The sequence below is a fragment of the Xenopus tropicalis genome, chromosome 8 (assembly GCF_000004195.4).
Source record: "Xenopus tropicalis strain Nigerian chromosome 8, UCB_Xtro_10.0, whole genome shotgun sequence".
Taxonomy (NCBI): Eukaryota; Metazoa; Chordata; class Amphibia; order Anura; family Pipidae; genus Xenopus; species Xenopus tropicalis.
The window spans coordinates 80,748,226-80,770,304 of NC_030684.2; the positions used below are offsets into that span (position 1 = coordinate 80,748,226).

General features: G+C 38.5%; 1 protein-coding gene across 7 annotated transcripts; it reads right to left on the minus strand.

Annotated features, from left to right (window-relative positions):
- Positions 1 to 115: 115 nt before the first annotated feature.
- capn12 (calpain 12) lies at positions 116 to 22,019 on the minus strand. 7 transcript variants are annotated; one of them, XM_031890688.1, is made up of 21 exons: positions 21,852 to 22,017; positions 20,589 to 20,784; positions 20,145 to 20,214; positions 19,704 to 19,822; positions 18,130 to 18,302; positions 14,770 to 14,941; positions 14,260 to 14,331; positions 13,870 to 13,955; positions 13,718 to 13,789; positions 13,033 to 13,199; positions 12,346 to 12,494; positions 11,257 to 11,465; positions 10,982 to 11,018; positions 6,905 to 6,967; positions 5,759 to 5,819; positions 5,093 to 5,151; positions 4,377 to 4,445; positions 4,215 to 4,293; positions 3,800 to 3,916; positions 702 to 760; positions 116 to 617 (listed from the first exon to the last, which is right to left on the minus strand). In XM_031890688.1, the coding sequence occupies exons 2-21, from the start codon at positions 20,751 to 20,753 to the stop codon at positions 591 to 593; spliced, it is 2,025 nt and encodes a 674-aa protein (XP_031746548.1). In that variant the 5' UTR covers positions 20,754 to 20,784; positions 21,852 to 22,017; the 3' UTR covers positions 116 to 590. The 7 variants fall into 7 exon arrangements, 5 of the variants coding, with proteins under 5 accessions (XP_031746548.1, XP_031746547.1, XP_031746551.1 ...); XM_031890687.1 differs by having other exon boundaries at positions 21,821 to 22,017; XR_004219568.1 differs by having other exon boundaries at positions 118 to 617; positions 4,377 to 4,462; positions 21,821 to 22,018.
- Positions 22,020 to 22,079: the final 60 nt, after the last annotated feature.

A 22,079-nucleotide genomic window follows, 5' to 3' on the forward strand; every position in this document is an offset into this window, starting at 1 on the left:
ATCTCCACTTCAGTATAGCTGATAAAAGAAATGAGTGATATGTTTCATGAGGCAGTTTGAGAGGGGTGTATCCTTCTAAGCAAAACATACAACTGTCATCAAATCAAATGCAACCTGTATAACAATCAATCATTTTATTGCAGATTATATGCTATTTTATGGTTATACAGCTCAATGTACATTTATAAATTACTTTAATTTAAATTAATCATGGCATGTTCACATGTTCTATCCTGTGTTAAGTCGATATAATGTAGTTTACTAATAAACAAAACTTCCGCCTCATAGAGGAATCTGGTCCTAGCCGTTGTGTTCATGGAGATTCAATTAATTTCACAGCAAAGCACATTTTAGTAAACATTTAACTCTGAGGTACTAATGGAATACTTCAGTATTAGTAGAACCCCTCATTTGCAGTATACTGGACCATTCCTTGTTGACATTCCTCACATATTGGAAGGAAAAACCCGGGTGCAGTCATCTGTCTGACTATCAGTATAACATCCCTGTTGATGTTTCAGTCAACAAGAAGTTCCTTTCCAGCTCTCCCCATTAAGTCTGTGTGCATAAGGCTCTGCTTGCTCTCAAAGTCAGCTGTACAAAGCTAACTGCAGCCACTGCCAGGAGAATAAGAAATATTAAAATCAATAAAAACCTTCACTCCAACCTCTTCAGTATTATCAAAGAGTTTTGATTCTGACCTGATGATAATTTAGTGATACAGTGCCGGAGCCTGTAGAGTCTGCAACCTCAAACATTCCTGTAAAGAAAATAATCATAACTCTAATACATTTTCTAATCTTACTGCAATTAAATATATACAGGTTGAAATGTTAAAATGCCTAAAGCTAATTAGTATTAAGGGTTTTTCATATATGACATGAAATATCTTTTTTGAGTTCCATAGATCTGAAATAAAAATATCACAGGATTGGTCTTTTAGTAAAATAAGAGAATTAACTTTGAATATTGTTGCAAGGCACTGTATGCAAAAACCACTCCATTTATTTGACAAACAATGGGCATCATTTACTAGCAGAGCAGTTGAATGCCCCCAAATTTCCCCAGAGTCAGATATTTTAAGAAAAAAAAACAAACTACTGCATTCAGAGTTCCCTGACCTGTATAAAAGCTGGCAACCTGTGGCCTTTATATGGTCATAGAACTTTATAGCTAATTCAAGCACACCTGCTTTATACAACTTTATGTTTGCATGATGCATCCTTGAAAAATTTGCATTTCACTCATTCGCTTCAAGTCAGCTTGACTGAACAGCTACAATTAAATGACCAGAATGCATTACTCTTGTAATCACCTTTTCATCTGTAATTCATTCAGAAATAAGCATACCAAGAGCCAAATATTAAGCAATGACAGCATTAAAACTTTCACACTTGAATCACTAGATTTTTCACAGTGTGTATTGTTGTCCTGCATTGGTTACATAGCAGATAACAGATAAAACAATTGTATTCTACATAGTTTCTGTTTTGCTATGTAACTGCAATGGTAAGCTGCTGTATTGCTAGGGGGGGCAGCCATTCAACTTGGAAAAAAGGAGAAAAGGCACAGGTTACATAGCAGATAACAGTTAAGTCTGTGCAATAGAATTGTTTTATCCATTATGTAACCTGTGCCTTTTCTCACCTAGAATGGTTGCCCCCATGGCTACACAGCAGGGTTTATATATAAACTATAGCAATGCTGTCCACCCCTCTGTCTGGCTGCTATGACTGCTTACCTTTGTGTAAGGCACACACAGGCAGCATAGGGCAGGCAGAGTATGGCACACAGGCAGCAAAGGGCAGGCAGAATATGGCACACACAGACAAGTTAGGGCAGGGTGAGTATGGCACTTACAGGCAGTACTCTGCCTGCCCTGTTCTGCCTATGTGTGCCATATTCTTCCTGCCCTACTCTGCTACGTGTGCCATACTTTTCCTGCCCTATGCTGCCTGTGTGTGCCGTACTCTTCCTGCCCTATGCTGCCATACTCTGCTGCCTGTGTGCCATACTTTGCCTGCCCTATGCTGCCTGTGTGTGCCATACTCTTCCTGCCCTTTGCTGCCAGTGTGTGACATACTCTTCCTGCCCTATGCTGCCAGTGTGTGCCATACTCTTCCTGCCCTATGCTGCCAGTGTGTGACATACTCTTCCTGCCCTATGCTGCCAGTGTGTGCCATACTCTTCCTGCCCTATGCTGCCAGTGTGTGCCATACTCTTCCTACCCTATGCTGCCAGTGTGTGCCATACTCTTCCTGCCCTATGCTGCCAGTGTGTGTCATACTCTTCCTGCCCAATGCTGCCAGTGTGTGTCATACTCTTCCTGCCCAATGCTGCCAGTGTGTGCCATACTCTTCCTGCCCTATGCTGCCAGTGTGTGCCATACTCTTCATGCCCTATGCTGCCAGTGTGTGCCATACTCTGCCTGTCCTATGCTGCCTGTGGGAGGTGAATCTGACAAGGTTTGTTCTGGGAGTTAATTAACATTTTTTTTTGCAGTCATTATATGGTCCCTAAGGTGTGTAATTATATGCTGGGGGTTGCTGTGCTATCCAGCAAAGGAGGCATATGGATTTAAGGGTATGTCTTAATATGACATAATATAATTCTTTCACATATGAATGAAGGGTGATATCCCTACAGTGAGCACCAACCAGTTTGGTTTTTGCTGCACTACCACCATTAGTGTGGGCATGGTCTTAAAAGATCTTGTAAATTACATAGGTGTGGTTTGAAGCGGGTGTGGTTTAAAAAGGGGAGTGGTCAAAACTGGCTTCCATTATTGGCTCTATACTGTGAAAGACAGAAAAATTCCAGCCCTCGGCACCACAGAATTTGGACAGCACTGAACTATAGTAGTCTTTCTGAAGCAAACATACAACTTTTTCCAGTGCTGGCAACTATACATTATAGTTTAATTACTTTGATTTTTTGGTGTTACTGTTCCTGTTCCATGGTGGAACAGTGATTTTAGGAAAACCTTAGACACTCACCTACACAATAACTTGATTTGATAAAGGGGGTGAGAGTCTTGGAGGTAATGTTGTAAGCAAAATAAATAAATGGTGTACCTATCACTCCTTATATCCTTTCTTTTTTATTCTGACCATTAAAAAAAAAAAAACTATACCTCCAGAATGAATAAACTGGCCAGATCTCCATCAGGCAGGTTTGACTTTCCCATGGAATTGGGGACCGCATCAGCTCGTTGAAGTGGTCCTCGGTCCAACGGTGCCTGTGCCCACCCTTTTAATTAGCCTGATATTGTGAGAAGATCCGCTGGTTAGGTGACCTCACCAAACGAGCAGACCTCAATGTGTATGGCTACCTTTAATTTTCTAGCAGGTAGTAGACTGGAAGAAAACTAATATCTGGTTGATTTCTATTGCCAACTGCAATGGTGCAATTTGTTACCTTTTCTGTTTGGGGAACCTACAAAAAATGTTTTATTCTGAACCATTTGTATAATGTTTATCTCTTTTTTGGTGAGGCTAAGCCTTAAATCTGGTTCTAACCAGTGTTAAAACGAGTTAGGTTATTTAAGAGCATAGTATCTTTTTAATATGTTTTATATTTTTCAGTGGGACCTCTTTTAAACCAGATAAGTAATTTATTTGTTAAGAGTATATATAATAGTTATTTGTTTATTTGCCCAAATTATACTAAAATAATGTTACACAAGGAAGTCTATTGAACTACTTTGCACTCAATGAGCCATAAAAACTTGGCACATGGTCATCAGGCTTCCAAATTGAAAGTATTATAATAGCACGTACATTTCAAATCTGCAACTCACCCGTTACAGCTTTTATTTTTAGGAGACAGCAGATGAATGCAGAGTAGCTTAGTGATCCATCCTTATCTGCATATCTCAGCTGGACCAGTCGCACTAGAAAATTGTCTGTTATCAGGCCTAGAAAGAGCACAAAATTTCCACTATGTATGCTAATATTCTACAGAGGAATGTTGGGTAACTCATCAACCAGAAATGATTTCAAGAGAACCATCCGAAATATTTTAAAATGTACTTATTCTCAAATAATTTGAAAGATTTATAAATTCTAACTCATTTTCTATTGTGTATCTTAGAATTAATCAGAAAACTAAGAAAAAAAAAGAAATTCTAAATGGGATGGCCTTGTTATAAATGGGCTTGACAAACTGTTTTTTCCTCTGGCCAAGGGGTTCTCCTTCTGCATGCATACTTTTACCTGCAGACTGTAGAGCTGCTCCAATTTGATCCTTGTCAAGGTTTCTGTCCTTGCTACTTTGCAAGTTAGAGAATATGAGCTGTGGGCACAGATATAAACACGGTCATGGATCCTTTGTATTTCAACCTGAATAAAAAGTGTGTCCTAGTTTTTTTAACTCACACTTCCAGTGATGATGTTCTTCCAAAGTCTGTCAAACTGCTCCCAGCACAAGGCCCCCTCAGCACTGGTCTTTTCAAAGTCACAGACTCACAACAGTAAAAGTAAAATAAATGGACAATAGCAAGTTTGTGGGGGGAAGTAATAAAGGTCATCCCACTACTGATAAAGGGGCAATTTTTGCTTAATGTTTAACAAGGATGGACTACACTTCAAATATGCATTAAAGAATAAGTAAACCTTTTTTTCTTGCGTTTTAAATTACTCTTAACAACTCACAGATTAACATAGCTTTCTCCCTACACTCATCCTCTGCTACTTCCCAGTCTAGTGTCCCCTAGCTCTACTTCCCTTCCTAACTGTGAAGATGATCAAAGAGTGTCTACTGTGCATGCCTTATTGATTTCCACTGTAGCAGAGACAGCAAGCATGTGCAGTATGCACCGCTTCGACCATTTCTACAGTCAGAAAAAGAAGGAGAGCTCAGTAAAGAAAAGGGAGTGGAGCTTCACACTAGACTAGGAAGTAGCAGAGAGAGAGCTGAAGTTTAACTTGAGATGCAGAAGAGACTGAATGCAGGGAGAAATGTATGCTATTCTGGGGCAGAATGTATTTTAGGGGCATTTATGAGCATCATGTCAAGTGATCAAGTCAGATTACTATATATGTTTATGAAAAATCAGGGCACCAACAACGTTTTAGAGTTTCTTTCAGGATACATCCAGTGAGGCTATTAATCGGCAGCAGGACTCCATAGTTATTTCTGGTAAAAGAGGATCTGCAAGTACACAGTATAATATGTTACAAAATATCTATATAGTGGTTTTTTTTTATATGGAATCATTTCTCTATAAACATTGCTGTTTCATTATGTGCAGAATTACTAAACTAAAAATGTTAAAGCCCTCTTAAAATAAAACATATTTTATGCTTTAAAGATGTTTGTTTGCAGTATTTCTAGGTTTTGAGGTTGCGTTTGTCTTTTCAGTTGGGCAGCATATACAATGATTACACTTAAAATCTCTTGTTGCAAATACATCAGTCCATAATATTATAAATTAATATTTAATATCATATTCTCATTTTAAAAACTGTTCATACTAACATTAGAAATGACTAACCTGTGGCCATTAGCTATACCTCCCTGAAGGCTGCTAAAGCTGGAAAAAAAGTCTAAGCCCAACCAAGCCCAAAATACACTCATGAAATATCTAAGGTGTAATGCTGTAATGGTGGGTTTTACAACATATGGTATGTTCCTGCTAGTGGACATATATATGTCTACTAATGATCAGTTGTCTGATATAATATATCAAAATGTTCATGCTTAGCCATTATGTGGGAAAACAAAAACAATGACTAAAAGGTATGTTTGCAGCACTTACCAAAATCCTTCATCAAGGAAGTTAAAAGATGGTGGAGCCCTTCATTAGTTATTCTTCCATCCTATGTAGAAGATAAAATTACAAAACACACAGAAATGTTGTCATTTAAAAATTAAAAAATCAAATGTTGAACCACAGAGAATTACAATTTGCTAGCTGGAATCAAGACAAAATGTATTTCATTTAGCTTGTGTATCAGTCGTGGTTTATGTTTAGTTTACTCAGTGGAGACATGGTGGTTTATGTTTAGTTTACTCAGTGGGGTCTTTATGGACATGCCTTTCATACTGAGTACCAGAGCATCAATGGATTAGGCATATTGATCTAAGAATGTACAAACACTAAGGTGCAGATTTATGATTAGTCATACCTGGCTGGAGAGAGATCTTATAAAAGAGATCTTAAAATCCGATCGTAGAGTAAAAAAGAAAAAGATCGAAGAGTAAAAAAAGCATTTGGTGGAACAAAAGGCAAACTAGATTAAGATCTCTCTTGCATTTTTTAATGTCATATTGCCATAAAATTATGTACAATTTATAATGAATCTGCTGCTCAGTTAGACAGGTTCAGTGCAAACTGTATCATTTCTTCAAATCTTAAGTTAACTTAAGAAATGGCTTGAAAATCAATGCTGCTTAATGCAATGGAAAGTCCATCTAACCAGTATGAAGCCAGAATTCAGATACATTTTTTTTTTTTTTTTAAGATTTCATGATATCAGTTTTTACACTGCTTATATCATAAATGTGTTACAGGATGCTTTTCTGGCCAAATAGAACAGCAGAGGGAGCTCCTGTAACACATTCATGATACTTGCAGAGTAAGAATTGCTAATATCATAATAACTAATGAAAAAAAAATAAACGTCAACTGAAAAAGTGCCCAGAAGGGCACTCTGAGCAGTTTTACATTGTTTTATGGATGCGCATGTGCCTGCTAAAAAAACAATGGATGGAGACAAAGGGAAAATATGAAGAGACTAGCCGACAGAAAATTTATAAAGGAGAGAGAAGTAAAAGGAAGAACAGAGGTAATAAAAAATAATGCAATAAAACCTGAAATATAAAAAGGTGACAAAGGGCAGACAGAGTATTATCATAGGACATAGTGAAGCATATACACACACACATATAGAATGTATATTACCTGGTCTGAAAATAGCAGGAACCTGCTGTGACATTGCTCATCTGTAGGACGTACAGACTGTGCCTATGTTAGATTAAAAAAAATGCAGTTTGCATAGGATGTCACATTGAATTTGTATGCAGACTAACATACATCCAAGTATTTCATATTTCTATTTATCACTTGTAAATGGCAATATGCTATACAATATACCGACTTATGTTTATGTACACAATATGACTTGTATGACATGTATTTTTCAAGGCATGGGGTTATTGTGCTACTTCCCATAGTTAATATGTTAACACTCATAACAGCCAGCTCAGCTTCCACCCGGCTGGTGTTTCACTAAAAAGGTGGTAACCCTAATGCTGTATCATCTTTGCCTTTCGTACAACCTTGTAATTGCCGATAGGCTTTTGGTGATCTGTAGATTGAAAATAGGTCAGAAAATTCTACAAAACTTTTCCCTCATAAGTTTAATGTATAATTTAGTGCCAGTTTCATGCAGGGATGTGTTGCTTTGTAACTGAATCAGCTTATCAGTGGGCTAGGTGGCAGTCTGCTGGTTCCAGGGGTTTTCTTGTCTCTGATACCAAATATCTTTACCTTTTTTAATGGCTTCTCCTTTGCCCATTATATGTCTCATTTTCTGTGAGTTACTGCATAAGCTGTTCCTGCCTCAGTCTTTGTTCCTGTCTTGTTCTTCACTCAGCTCTTTTGGTTTTTTTTGCTATTCCTGTTCCATTTGTGTGTTTTTACCTTGGGTTCCTCTTCAGAGTCCTGTTCATTGTTCAATGTTGACTGCACTTAAAGTAGTATATCACTTGTGTCCTGTTCTGATGCTATAAAAATGGTTTGCCACTACCCTACTTAGCTCTGTACCTTTCTAATCAACTCTGATTTCTAACTTCTTCCTTCTGCTTGTGTGTTACTCCCTTGCCTGCACTTGTGGGCAAACTTGTAACTGTCTACTTTCCCTTGAAAAAAGAAAGAGGTATTTATACATCAATTATTCTTCAGCTTGCAGCCCCATACACAGCTGTGGGCCTTCCTGTGGAACTAGCACTATGATTAGGGCAGGGCCACCTTTAAAGGACACATAAAGCCTAAATTTTCCTAAAATGTATATAAGCTGGGCATATCTCCCTCACTCAAATGGCATCATTTGTACTGGAAATATCCCCTCCATTTGCCAGCACCATCACATTTTCCTTAAACAAACAGCAGCTTTAACTCAGTGGCCATTCTCGCTCTGAGACATAATCAATTACATCTAAGTCTGCAAACAGCACATGTGCCCAAAGAACCTTATTCAGTGAAAATGTTATCAAGAATGCAGGCTCATACAGGCAGAACCTCCTTTGATTGAGCACTGTAAGGTTATAGGAAAAAAAGGAGCAGAGTTTCTATGGAAACCAAGAATGCCATGTCTTCATTGGCTGTTAGACTCGAGGGAGTGTTTAGTAATCTGGGTTGAGAAGAAATGAGCATGCTCAGTAGCCAACAGCCAAGCAAGTAAATTCCTAAGGAAGGGGGGCCAAGTGGGTTAGAGGAGGAAAAGGATATCTAAGTGATGATAGGGATGCTGCAGCCTTACTATTAACCTTTGAATAAAAAGTAGGGATGCACTGAATTCAGGATTCGGCCAATATTCAACCTTTTTTGGGGGATCCGAATCCTAAAAATCACGCAACTTTTTCTCATGTAAACGCAGAAGTTGAAAAATGTTTGCCGTGCACCTTCAAGCCTTCCGTAACCGAATTAGTATATGCTAATTAGGATTCAGATTTGGTTCAGTATTTGGCCGAATCTTTGACGAAGCATTCGGGGTTCGGCCGAATCCAAAAAAAGTGGATTCGGTGCATCCCTAATAAAAAACTGTTCAAACAGCAGGATTGAAGTTCTATAATACAGGAGTGCTATATAGTGTAAAAACCTTTTTACTACATATATAGTTTAAAATCACCACACTCACATTTTAAAAGCCACCACGGTGCTATATAACTTTTAATCCTGCCATTTGAAAAAAAAGGGGATTTAATTAAGGCAAAAAAAAGTTTTACACAGTTTGTGAGTACCCACCTTTACTATACAGTGTGCACCAATTGTAAGGATCAATTACACCACTTCCTATCTGCATGGGGAAAAATTAATGGTGTGAGAATACACTTTTTCCCGTATCCATAGTAACACAGAAGGGTGGAATATCTCTATACAAAAAAATACTGTGTTGTGTTGTTTTTCTATTTTTTTCTCTTTTTTCCTGTGCTGTAAGTGCTGGCTTTATCTGTCTATGGCTTGTTGACTACTATATCCAGAGGAGAAACGCAGAGGAGCCGGCAAGGATATATCAGAGACTTGGGACATTTACACAAAATTTTCTTCTTCTTTTTCCTAATGAAAAGCTGCCATTTCTAGCAGCCTTTTTTTTTAATTCCAGTGTCTCATGCAGAGTTGGATTGTCAGGTTCTGTTGTCTTTTTTCCTACCACTCAGCACTCAGTTAAGGAAGTCTACAGGTTGCTTTTATATAATCTCTACAATATATAGGGTGCTAGACAATCTTTGGCATACTTTACTCCAGTAACCCTGTATTTGGTTTGCACTGCCTTAATTCTATTGTGTTTCGAGGACTTGGTTTGCTTCTCCTAAACGCTATAATTCCTATTTGCTTGGCCAATTTGTTGAACAGCCAGACTTTGGTGGCAATATTGTGACATTTTTTAGACTACAATGATGGGTTCATCTATCTTGCATACTTGTTACTCTGCTACTAGCCACACATTCGAGGCAGTGACACCAACTACAATAGCAGCTAAGGGAGAGGAAAAACTTCCTTCACTGCCTGATGATTTACTGGTGTACATATTCACGTCTAATGTCAAAATACTTGCCATTAAGCCTTAATGAAGGGATTGAATAGGAGCAGGATAAGGCTGTGCACTCCCACAGTAAAAATCTGACCACAAAACTTACTCTAACACACCTATAACACCCTGGTGACAGCAACTGCAACACTCCATATGTGAGCTGCAATACCAGTTTCTTTGGAAGAACAAAGAATAGCATATGCAGTAATTAAACAATACTGTACATGTAGCTTCCTGCGTAAACAAATATTGACAAAGAGGAAGACTCACTATGAATTTCGAATTTCTTATTTCTCAACAGAAATTCAAGCACTTATGACAGACAAGTTGCAATACTTTCTTAAAAAGTTACGCCTATATTGGACATTTTCAGTTTAGTAATATATGTATTGTCTGGATGTGGGGATGGTCATGGTAGATGTTGTAGATTTGTGGCAACATGCCAACTTGATGACAATTAGTGCTCAAGACAAAACAAGCATTGCTATCATGTGTATGAACAATCAATGGGAAGTTGTGCAATTGAAACAGAAACGATCATGTGCTAAGTGTACTGAAATGCTATAACTAAAGGCTGGATGCTTTATGACTTGAATGACATGAAATAAAGAGGCGGGACAGGGTAAGACTACGTTCTGCCTGCCCCCCCCCCCCCCCCCACACTTTGCACATATTTTTTGCACTTCATACTTTGCCCACAAATGATTAATGAGGCACTGTATCTCTGAACCCATGGCGCCTGTTTAGAAAACAGATTTATACATTACAGACAAAGTAGGAACCATTCTAACAATGAAAACTGAACAGACAGTTTATGATGGCAGACTTGTTGGGAAAGTACTGCAAAATTATTTTGCTCCTGGTCTGTACTCTTATTAGCATCTTTGTGTATTTCAATGTGCGGTCCTTTACATTTATACATAATTATTTAATTTTTTAAGATGTGCAGTTTATGCTTTATGACTTGATTAGCAATATACCAATATTGCATTTTGTCTTAGTTTTGGATTTTTTATATTGTAGTTTCTGTTATTATTAGTTGCATTTATCTTCTGTTACATCCAACCTTGCCCTCAGCCCTTCTATATGGATTCCTGTTGTTTTGGCAGGAAGTACAGCTTTCTGTGGCAGCAATCAAACCCCTTTAGGTAATGCAGACAGAACAAAAAAAATGTAATAAGTCAAACTATACTATTTATGTTTCTTGTGAATCCAAAAACACTTACTGCTGATTCACCACATGCTGCCTTGCTGTCCGTAGGTCTGAAATAGAACCATAAAAAATTACCATTTTGTTACTGAGCTCCCTGTACTGCCCACACATTTTGCCCCACTACAGGTTCTTATGCCCCCTTGTTTTGACCATTATTAGCTATAATTCCTCTTTTTACCCAGTATGTTTAATTTCTATTTCTGATTTATATTCCACTTTTGCTGTGGTTTCTGTTTAACCTTTCCCTTGCCTATTTTACTTTCTTTTTTTCTCAGAGAAAAATGTTACCTAGCACTGCTGCCTTTCTCAGTTAGAATTCTGATCAGGAACTCGCCCTCATCACTTGTTGTTTCTAATGATGGGATAATAATATATCTCCCTGGTGGCAGGCTTGTGGAGAGGACTGCTTCCCGTTTTTTATCACATGAGCTAACACTCAGCACGGGCTGGGAGCACTGGAGTATCTCCTGGGAGAGGTAGACATGGTCTTCATTCCCCTACAAAAATTAAAAAAAAAAAATCTGAGCCAGCAGTGTTATATTTATACCAATTCCCTCTTATAAGCAGAACAAAATGTTATGCCTGTAGTCAAACTGCACTTGAAAGAACATCCCCAGATATCTCTCTAATTCCTCCCAAGAAGGCAGAAATATAGCAGACTGTATAAGGCCTAGGGCACAAATGGCAATTTGATCACAGCAACACTATCAGAAAAGATGACCAAGGCGGTCATACCCTTACAGTCTGTCACAGCTTGCTATCTGAAAGATGCTGGTGTTGACCAGGATGTTCAATGGCATTCTGAGGTCACCATATTCAATAGTGCTATACAATAAAAGTTGGGTGCAGAACTGTGGCAATCACTATGGCATATTTTTCATTCAGAGGAGCTAGAATTACATATAATGCAGCCCTAATCAGAAATGCAGGAAGCCCAAAAATAATGTTGGGAAGGAGAATAGAATATGTTAATTTCTTGATTACTAGGGGTGCTTTTGTTATTTGGCTGGGGAAGGGTATAAAAAAAATATATATGATACCTCGCAACAGAAACAAAGTTTACTTTAGCTACCCAATATTTTAAATATAACATGTTACTGTGCTTTCTATGGTCTTGCAGTCTCTCAGTTTGAAGGACAGCCATCATTTTAGTTCACATGCTCAAATGTTAACAAAGCTCATTTGGGAAACTTTCTAGGTATCAAGAAATAAACATCTGAACTGAAATAGACATCTATATGACTTCATGTTTTCTCTTCTCAACATCATTCTTTGTTGGTCCATCCCTCCTAATGCATCAAACAAAACTCTTCAATACAGCCAACTGTTTGTCACTTTGGAACACATCATAAAACAAGTGAATAACACAGTGGTTACCTGAAATATATAACACATTACTCGCATGTCTTTAGCCTTCAGGCGTTTGTGCTTCAACATCACAGACACAATAATGCTGCACATAGGGTTGGAGTCAGTATCTTCTGTGACAAGACTCAGTGTGTACTGGGGATTCATCCAGAAATGATCTGTGAAATCACAACCATGTAGAATTATGCAGCAGTATGGCATGGAAACAAAAGATATACAGAATGTGTGGCTTTCATTCATAGTCCGTGATTGGAATAGTGATCCAAACTGCAAGGTGAAGGCCAACATGGAATTTGTCTCTCTAACTGAAGTGGAGGGCTCTGGAGATCAGTGGTTTAGAGGAAACAGAACAGCCTTCTGACATACTATTTTCATGCTATAGCTAAAATCCCTATAAAAATAGCTTGTCTTGCAATATACCTGATAGTGTACTACCTTTCTAGCTGGAGCTAATCCAGTTGACAACCCTTATCTAGTTATGTCATGTCCACACCAATGTTCATATATTTTGTTGCCAATATTATATGTCTCTAGTGCACTGTAGCATAAGCAACAATTGCAAAAATGTAGAGCTGTGGATGAAAGGCCAATATATATGCATGAAAAATATGGTTTCTTGTGAAAAAAGTGAAAATACTGCCTGTATCGGAGTGTCAGCTGAGTGCTGACATTTATCACAATGTCTTTGTGATTTACCTTTGCACTCAATGCTTCCACCACTGGAAATGTCTTTTAACCAGCACCCCTCATAAGTAACATACTCCCAAGGTCTGGCAACACTTCCAATTTGTGATAGACTTTCAGGTCCTAAGTGACAGATTTCCAGGACCTGAAAATTCTTTTGGAAATCTTCCACATCCATCCTATATTACAAAAGAGAACAGATTCCTGATTATATGAAACACAAGAGAGATGTAATTACTGTGTGTGGCACACAGAGCAGGTAGATTTAAGAGTACAGTGTGGGGCACACAGGGTCACAATATTTACTCTTCTCCATTAAAAGATTAAAAGAAATGTATAACATACTGAAAAGGGAGAGTATTGCCAAAAAGCAAAAACGCTAACAAATCGAACAGAAGGGGGCACATGGGAAATGGGATTATTGGAAGTCTGTGGCACAGAAAACAAGGGATTATGCATACGGTAACCTAGTACACAAGGAAAAGGTTATTACTAGTACAGTGTATGGAATAAAGGACAGGTTGAACTAGAAACAGTTGTGGTGACCTAATAGAGATAATCAATAGTATGTTAAAAACACCAAGTTGGTAAGGCCAAGGGTATTAGGGGATTACTTGTGCTGTGAACTGTACACACTGGAGAGAGACAGAAATGTGTGACACGGTATTTAGCAAAGTTACTTAAAATTTGTATTTACCAAAACTCCCCATCTTCTAGGTTTTCAACCTCTATTTCTTTGATGTTTATTACAGAGAGCCACTCTGAGCCCCTGTGAAAAAGACACAATTCAGAAATTTTAGATTATACTGCAATAATTAGTAAATTAGATGGAAACCATGTGGTTCTCACCCATCTCTCCAAGGTCCAGACCACTCTGTGTGTCCCCATGGATTTCGAACTCTAAGTAAAGAAACAGAGCCGTGTAATGTTTGAACCTGAAAGGAAGACCAAAAGAAATTACTCAGAAAAAGAACAAAAGCTGATGCATCAGTGTAACACCTACTTGTTTGCACTACCATAAAAACTGTATTAGAGAACATTGTACACAACAATAAAGTTTCAATAAAATTAAACATATCAATTTATTGTTAAATGCCCAGAGAATTGACACAGACATATTTATAATATTACCATTATTTGAATAATATGAATTACAAAAGGGCCATAAAAAGGAGCTATACAATAAAATTACCACCTAAAAAACAGCTAATGGTCCAGCCCCTCACCCAGGTGTCTCACCTGTTTAGCCCCAGTCACTGAGTACATGTGATGACTTAGAATTCCCAAGGAGTTAGCCATCTCTAGTTCACCCTGCAGAAATTAAAGAGGATAGATGGCAGGCGCCTGTTACATTCTATAGTTACTGAGATCACCAATATTTGTAAAGTACCTTCAGAACTTCTAGTTTTAGTCTGATTCTGCGAATGTGTAAATATTAGTGGAAGCCCTTTAAAAAAGGTTTTCATTTATTTAAATAAATAAGGACTAAAGCTTAAAAAAATTAGGCTAGAAATGCTAAACCTTATGTTTGGGGTCTCTGTACCAGCCCAATGCTACCATATTAATTTGGCAGAATCTGTGCCTCAGAAGATGCCACCACTGGCTCCCTGTCTTCTATCTGCTACTGATGTCAGTTATGTACAATAATCTGTTGAAATAGCCAGCTGCTAGATGTATGTCAGTATGTTTTAGTAACATTCTGTGGTTAGTGCAATGGCCAGGGTTGATATATATGCTGTGATAACTCACCTCTGTGTTTCCACAACAAGTAAGGGCCCCTTGCTGTAGAAGATGGCTTAGACTGACCCATAACATGTTCAGGGGACCATTTGTGTAGCATGTCTGTGCTACTCCACCAGTCATATCTACTAAAGCTTCTCCTGCAAATCCTAGTTGAAGAGCAGAGTATCCGCCTTTCAGCCTGTATGGGATATGCCATTAATAATTAAATGACCCACTGTATACCATTTTTAAAATATATCTGGTCTTAAAGGGGTTGTTTACCTTTACGTTAACTTTTAGTATGTTACAGAATGGCCAATTCTAAGCAATATTTCAATTGGTCTATTATTTATTTATCTATTGTTTTTGAATTATTTGCCTTCTTCTGCCAACTCTTTGCAGATTTTAAATGGGGGTCACTGACCCGGCATCAAAAAACAATTGCTCTCTGAGGCTGCAGTTTTATTGTTATTGTTACTTTTTGTAACTTTCTTTACTGTTCAGCCCCTCTACTATTCATATACCAGCCTCTCATCCAAACCACCCCCTGGTTGCTAAAGTAACTTGGACCCTAGCAACCAAATAGCTGCTAAAACTTCAAACGGGAGAACTGTTGAACTGAAAATGAAATAACTAAAAAAAATTACAAAAAATAACAAATGAAGACCAATTGCAAATTGGCTCAGAATATCACTCTGCACTTCAGGCTGTGGCCTCAAAACAGCCTGCCAAACTCCCACCAGCAAAGCTCTGCCACACCTCTGGTTTGTGAGCTGCTACACCAAATCAGGTGATCACCCCACCACCTCTTTCCACTCCACAAAGGGAGATAGCTAAAAACAACAAGAGAGGAGTGCTGCAAGTGTAATAATAAAAAAATATGTTATGGGGTACTACACCAATACAACACTAAATAGCAATCTATTTAGTTCTTAAATGTGAGTAATTAACTCTTTCCCTATTGGAAGATACTTAATACACATCTTTAAGGAGAAGGAAAGGCAAAGTCACTTGGGGGTGCCAAAATGTTAGGCAAGTGACTTAAATCGCCTACCCTTTACCCCAGGCTGGTGCCCTTGTTTGGAGAGAACAGCACCAGTCCAGGGTAGCTGCAGCGCTTCCTTCTTCCTGTATCGCTCGCACGCGCGCGCATGTGCAGTAGAGTGAAAAAGCCGAACTTTAACAGAGAAGCTAGCTAAAACCAACGTTTCGGTCCTTATTAGGACCTTGAGAAAGGTCCTAATAAGGACCGAAACATTGGTTTTAACAATATATCTACAATAAAAAATTTTTTGATGAAACATTGAAGGGTGTGCTGGCCACAGATGATTATTTTCTCTCTCTCTCTCTCTATATTATATATATATATATATATATATATACATAGCAAGAGAATGAGCTGCACACATCAGGACTTGGCAAAAATATAATAAGTTTATTTAAGAAAAGAGATCCAACGTTTTGAGCACTAACTGTGCTCTTCCTCAGGGAAAAAACCAGGAGCACAGTTAGTGCTCGAAACGTTGGATCTCTTTTCTTAAATAAACTTATTATATTTTTGCCAAGTCCTGGTGTGTGCAGCTCATTTTCTTGCTTTATATTTTTTTGCTAGCACCCTGGGCATTTGAATTTCAATAGGGTGTGCTCCGTTTGTTCTTGTTCTTATGCATTTTAGAACATATCAATGGGATCATAAATGTTCTAATGTTGATTAAGAAAAACAAATGTTTAACTCAAAATTGTCATCCGAGTTTATTGCACTTTCAGGGAATAGAATTGGTGCATAACACTATGGGGCTGATTTACTAACCCACGAATCCGACCCGAATTGGAAAAGTTCCGACTTGAAAACGAACATTTTGCGACTTTTTCGTATGTTTTGCGATTTTTTCGGATTCTGTACGAATTTTTCGTTACCAATACGATTTTTGCGTAAAAACGCGAGTTTTTCGTATCCATTACGAAAGTTGCGTAAAAAGTTGCGCATTTTGCGTAGCGCTAAAACGTACGCGAAAAGTTGCGCATTTTTCGTAGCGTTAAAACTTAACGCTACGAAAAATGCGCAACTTTTCGCGTAAGTTTTAACGCTACGCAAAATGCGCAACTTTTTACGCAACTTTCGTAATGGATAGGAAAACTCGCGTTTTTACGCAAAAATCGTATTGGATCCGAAAAATTCGTAAAGAATCCGAAAAAATCGCAAAACATACGAAAAAATCGCAAAGTACCGATCATTACGAAAAAAACGCAATCGGACTCCATTCGACCCATTCGTGGGTAAGTAAATCAGCCCCTATGTTAAAAAGAGATGGAGATTTAAGAATTTTGCAAAGGGAGCAACACTGGATTTTTTAATGTGGCACAAAGTTTCCTTATGGGTTTAATGTGGCCACAGAATTGCACCTTTTTTTAAAAAAAATAACATGCCACAGAGCAGCACAGGAACCAGTATATTTTGAGTACTATTCCTGTTAAGGGAGAGAACTGATCATAGAAGCATCAGATCCATCTACTGTTCTGTGTGGGCAAAGGTTATACAGAATGGTAAAAGCTTAATTTATTGAAGCAAAGTTGTGTCAAGGAAGATTCCCAAGCCAGTAAATTAAGTGTTTGCTGTTATGTATGGCCCATGCCCAGAGAGAACAAAAGCGGGTGCTCCTGTTACACACTGATGATATTAGCAATGAACAACTGCTAATATCATGAAATGTAAAAGAAACAAATAATGTAAATTGCAAAAGTGTTAAAAAGAGCACATTTTACTAAATTATTATTATTTTTATTAAATTATATGGGTGTGTATATGTCCCCTTTAACATCTACTCTAATTGTCTTCTTTTAACACATATTGTATCCCCACAGATTTTAGATATCAACAAATATATTGTAGCTTGCATATCTTTTTATATTATACTGTTTGCCTGTGACTGGAAACCATGAATACACCATCATTCTAATGCCACAATGCCTGACACGGGGGCCTAATATGTCTGAAAATTTAAAATTTTAATCTGCTTAGATGGCCAATAACATGGTATCACATTTTTCTCTTTTGATCATCATCACTCAAGTACAACTATGGTATAATGAAAAAACAGGTTACATACCAGCATATAATGCACAGTAAATGCGGTGTGTGGAGGTTTATTTACAACTCCCCTTAAAAGAGAGAGAGAGTTTTGACAATTTCTCTTCGTAGAAAAAAGCAAAAAAAAAAAAAATCAAATTATAGGGGATGCTTCTCTTTGAATGCATTATTCCTTAAGCAAACCCTAAACTCTATTTAAGTAAACGAATATATTTTTCAATAATCATGTAATCACATACAATTCTTGCCTAACACTCTGATAATGTTAAGATATTCCTTTACAATGACTCATGTCTCACTTGGCATATGCTTTCTCTAGAAGAGAACTCCAGAACTCGTCTTTTTTCCAAGAGTGCATGAACAGTAACTCATATTCCTCTCTATTATGTGCGGCCTCTTCATTTCTTTGGATACGAACAGTGGGTAAGCGGTCATCTATCTCAACCAAGACCCACTGACCATACTGCCAAAACTGCCAAATCAGAGAGAGATAGAGACTATGAGAATCCAAGTAACAACACCCTTAAAGGAAAACTATAACCCCAAACAACATTGGTCTTTATAAAAATATATTGCATAAACAAACTCATATGTAAAACCCAGATTCATCTAAGTAAACCATTTTCATAAAAATATACCTTTTTAGTAGTATGTGCTATTGGGTAATCCTAAATAGAAAATTTTAAGAATTAAGGCCCACCCCCTGGGATCCTAGGATTCACAGTGCACACAAACAAGCCAAGGCACACATACATGTCAGGTCTCATCAGCCAATTAATTGACAGAGTTCTGCCTTTTGCTTCCACACTACTTCCTGTTACAGTTAGAGCTGCATTATTTCCTGTCAGGCGATCTCTGAGGGAGCACACAGCCCATCACTAAATGGTGGCTCAAGAGAGTAAGAGGGCAATATTTAGTGATATATATATTCCAGTTTGGTGAGATTCTTTAATAGGTCACTTAACATAATAAAAAACTCTCTGTTGGTTAAAGGAGAAGGAAAGGCTAGTAAAGAGTTAATCTCAAGCTGCAGGCATACCTTCAGTTGTCTCAAGAGTACCCTTAAGTCTCCCCATATTTCACCTGTTCAGAAGATCTGAAGCCAAACAGGAAGAAAAAACACTGAGCTGTGTAAAGAAAGTTCCCACAATGCCTCGCTCCTGCACAGACACCGGGACCAAGTGTACATGCTCAGTTAGTAAGACTATGAGTCAGCTTCCTGCTGATTGGCTCAGATCCACATTCCTAAGGGGGGGAGTGAGTTCTTAGCTTTCTTGAGGGAGGGGGGGGAGCAGGAAAGAGCAGGAAGCCAAAAGCTGCATGTCTGTGGCAGAGAAAAACAGACACAACTAATCTTTTTACTGAGAAGTCAGTGCAGCGCGTTTCTGTGAGTGCTTGTGGCTGTATTTACATAGACCTTTCTGATAAAGCTTACTTAGTTTTTACCTTTCCTTCTCCTTTAAAGGACAAGGACATGAACAAGAACATGCTATTCTCTGAGCATGTGTGTAACTTGATCTTGTCTCCTGTTCTGAGCTACACATGCCCACCAGCCAATCAGAAGCTGATCTGCCAGGGGGAGGGAATGAAACACGTGCAGTATGAAGCAAGGAGGGAAAGGAAGGGAGATGGCTGCCTGTTCAAGAAAACAGATAGAAAATGTGAAATAGGTGTGACTGAGTAAATATTTGATTGGGTGAGCCAAAAGTGTGGCATTTTTACTAAACAATAGGAGGATTATAGGGCAGTATGCTTTTTAAATTTTGACTTGCATTCTCCTTTAAGTATTTATTCTGGGGGTATAGTTTTCCTTTAACACCTTAGAGTAGTGCACAGACAGATTAAGAACACAAGAGAATATAAATAGTCTCACCTGGAATCTGAACTTTCCATCATAAGCACCGACAAAGTCCTGCCCAGGGAGGACTACCTTCTCCAGAAGTTGAGGATATAGAGACAGACACGCAACAGCTGACAGGAACCAGCAATTACCTTTACAGAAAGAAATAGACTTATCTAAGTCATATCTTAGTTTTTTATGTGCATTTATCAGTGACCCAGCATAAAATGTACCAGCAGTCCTTGCCATACATGGAAAACACCCTGTACCAATAGTTACTTTTCCATAATAATCAAGGGCTAAGGACAATCTTGAGGGAATTCTATTGTAACCCTGCAGTCCATATCAACACAATATACTTGCTATCTTGCTATAGCTAAATGGGCCAATTTCTCTGGCACATAATAGACACCCTAAGAGGATATTTCCATGTCCACCCTTAAAAACACACAGATTCATCAGACAAATACTCACTCAGCTTTCCCTGGCAGACATCCATTCTTGTTGCTCCATCTAAAATAAACCTTGGCTTAGCACATATCTCCTGTAGGAAACAGAGAGAGTGGCAATTATATAACAGGATGAATGAGTGCAGCAAAACAAATGCAAGCCTCTTTTTGAGGTCTAACTTTTGGCTAGGGTACCCCTTACCTTATAACTAGGTTACAGATATAACTAGGTTATAACTAGGTTACAGATTGGCTTATCAGTCCTTAAGCTACATTCCTGGGACAGCAAATACATTTTCACATCAAATGTCACCCCAACTGACCTTTACGTTGGTCTTTTTAGCTGTATCTTGAAAACAAATAGGCTTTTTCCCCATATCTCACTTGAGTCCCCACCACTGCTCAAGGGTCCACCTAAGGGGGCAGCCCAACAATTTGGGATCCACTGCAATAAGAATTGTCTTCATACCTGTGGTCTCCTCCACTCAATACATCCTACATGCAGCTCTTCCTCCCAGGGAAAGTTGCTGTCAATGAAGAGAGAGTCTGGAGGTTCAGATTGGGGTGCCCTAGCTCTTGGCACATTCTGTTCAAGAACAACTGAATGTTGTCTCTTTGCTGGAGGGGGTTCCATTCTCTTTTATTGAAGCATTAATCCACAGGGTCTGTTTAAAAAAAGGTTGTTATTCAGTATTAGGAAGCCAAAGTTAGCATGATTCATAGAACCATTAAATGTTAGTAAATGGGCAAAGGTGATGTTTAGAAACAAGGGCTGGCAGTGGTAACTGAACTAGCTATAGATTTATCTGGCCACCAAGACAGCACACACAGTAACAGTTCCGGAATGACAGTATTATGCATAATTACATTTTACAAAGTACTACAAAGTTTCCAGTGTTTATGTTAAACAAAAATAAAGAGGACCTCCTCAGCAAACATAACCATCCAGCCATGGTGAGTAGAATGACAAACTCCCTTACATTCCATGTGTATGGCAGTCAGAGGGGATAACTTCCTCATTAACTTTGCATTTTTCTGAACAGAGTAACATTAAAGATGTATCAAAACAGAAATCACAAACACAACAACTAATATATTTTTGTAGATGTTATATTAGTGACCTACAATCAGGTCCTGATGGAGATTTAAAATAGAATGCAATGACTGTCTAAGGCATCTTACAGCAGCCCCTCTGGCATGGCATTTGCCAGAATCCCTAGATTGCCATTCTGGGCCTGCCTACAACATGATTTGTAGTTACAGTAACACATGATCATACATTGTATGTTGTTCTGTATATGTAGGGCCTACAGTGCACTGTCTGACATACATAAGGGCACACTGCACCAAGCACCCAGTGCAACATGGATTAGCCAAAGCTATTATCTATTTTGGAAATACAATAAAGAAATTCCAACCACAAACTGGCAATCCTTACATACAAATATTAGCAAAACCTATGGTATAGATCACCCAATTACCCCTTGCACTTTAATGAGAAGGCTGCTGTGGCTACTTCAATGCAGTGCCCAGCCCAGACAGTATCGCAGGGCTGCCACCTGCCAGCGACTGGGCCCCAAACACTTCTCTGCAGTACTGAAGCCAACATTAGCATGTCCCAGCAGAACCCCCACAGTAAGTACAAAGCCTTCAGTGTTGCCATACTGCGTGCCTGGCAGGAGCCCAACAGCTTCCAATTACCTGAGAAGACAGACAGAGCTTATGCTAATACCTATTTCTGGGCGCACACAGGCACATCCATGCGGCTCTTTACTCACACAACCGGAAAAGCTCACGGGCCTTTGTGAGGGAGGTGCCGTGTGTAAAGGTGAGACTGAGCGCCCCGCCTAACACTGAGGAACAAGTCTATACAGAGCCGCAACATAAGCAAACTACTCAGTCACTTCTAAATTCTTCCTTGACCTTATATATTCTTGTGTGCATTACCCTACAGTTCCAC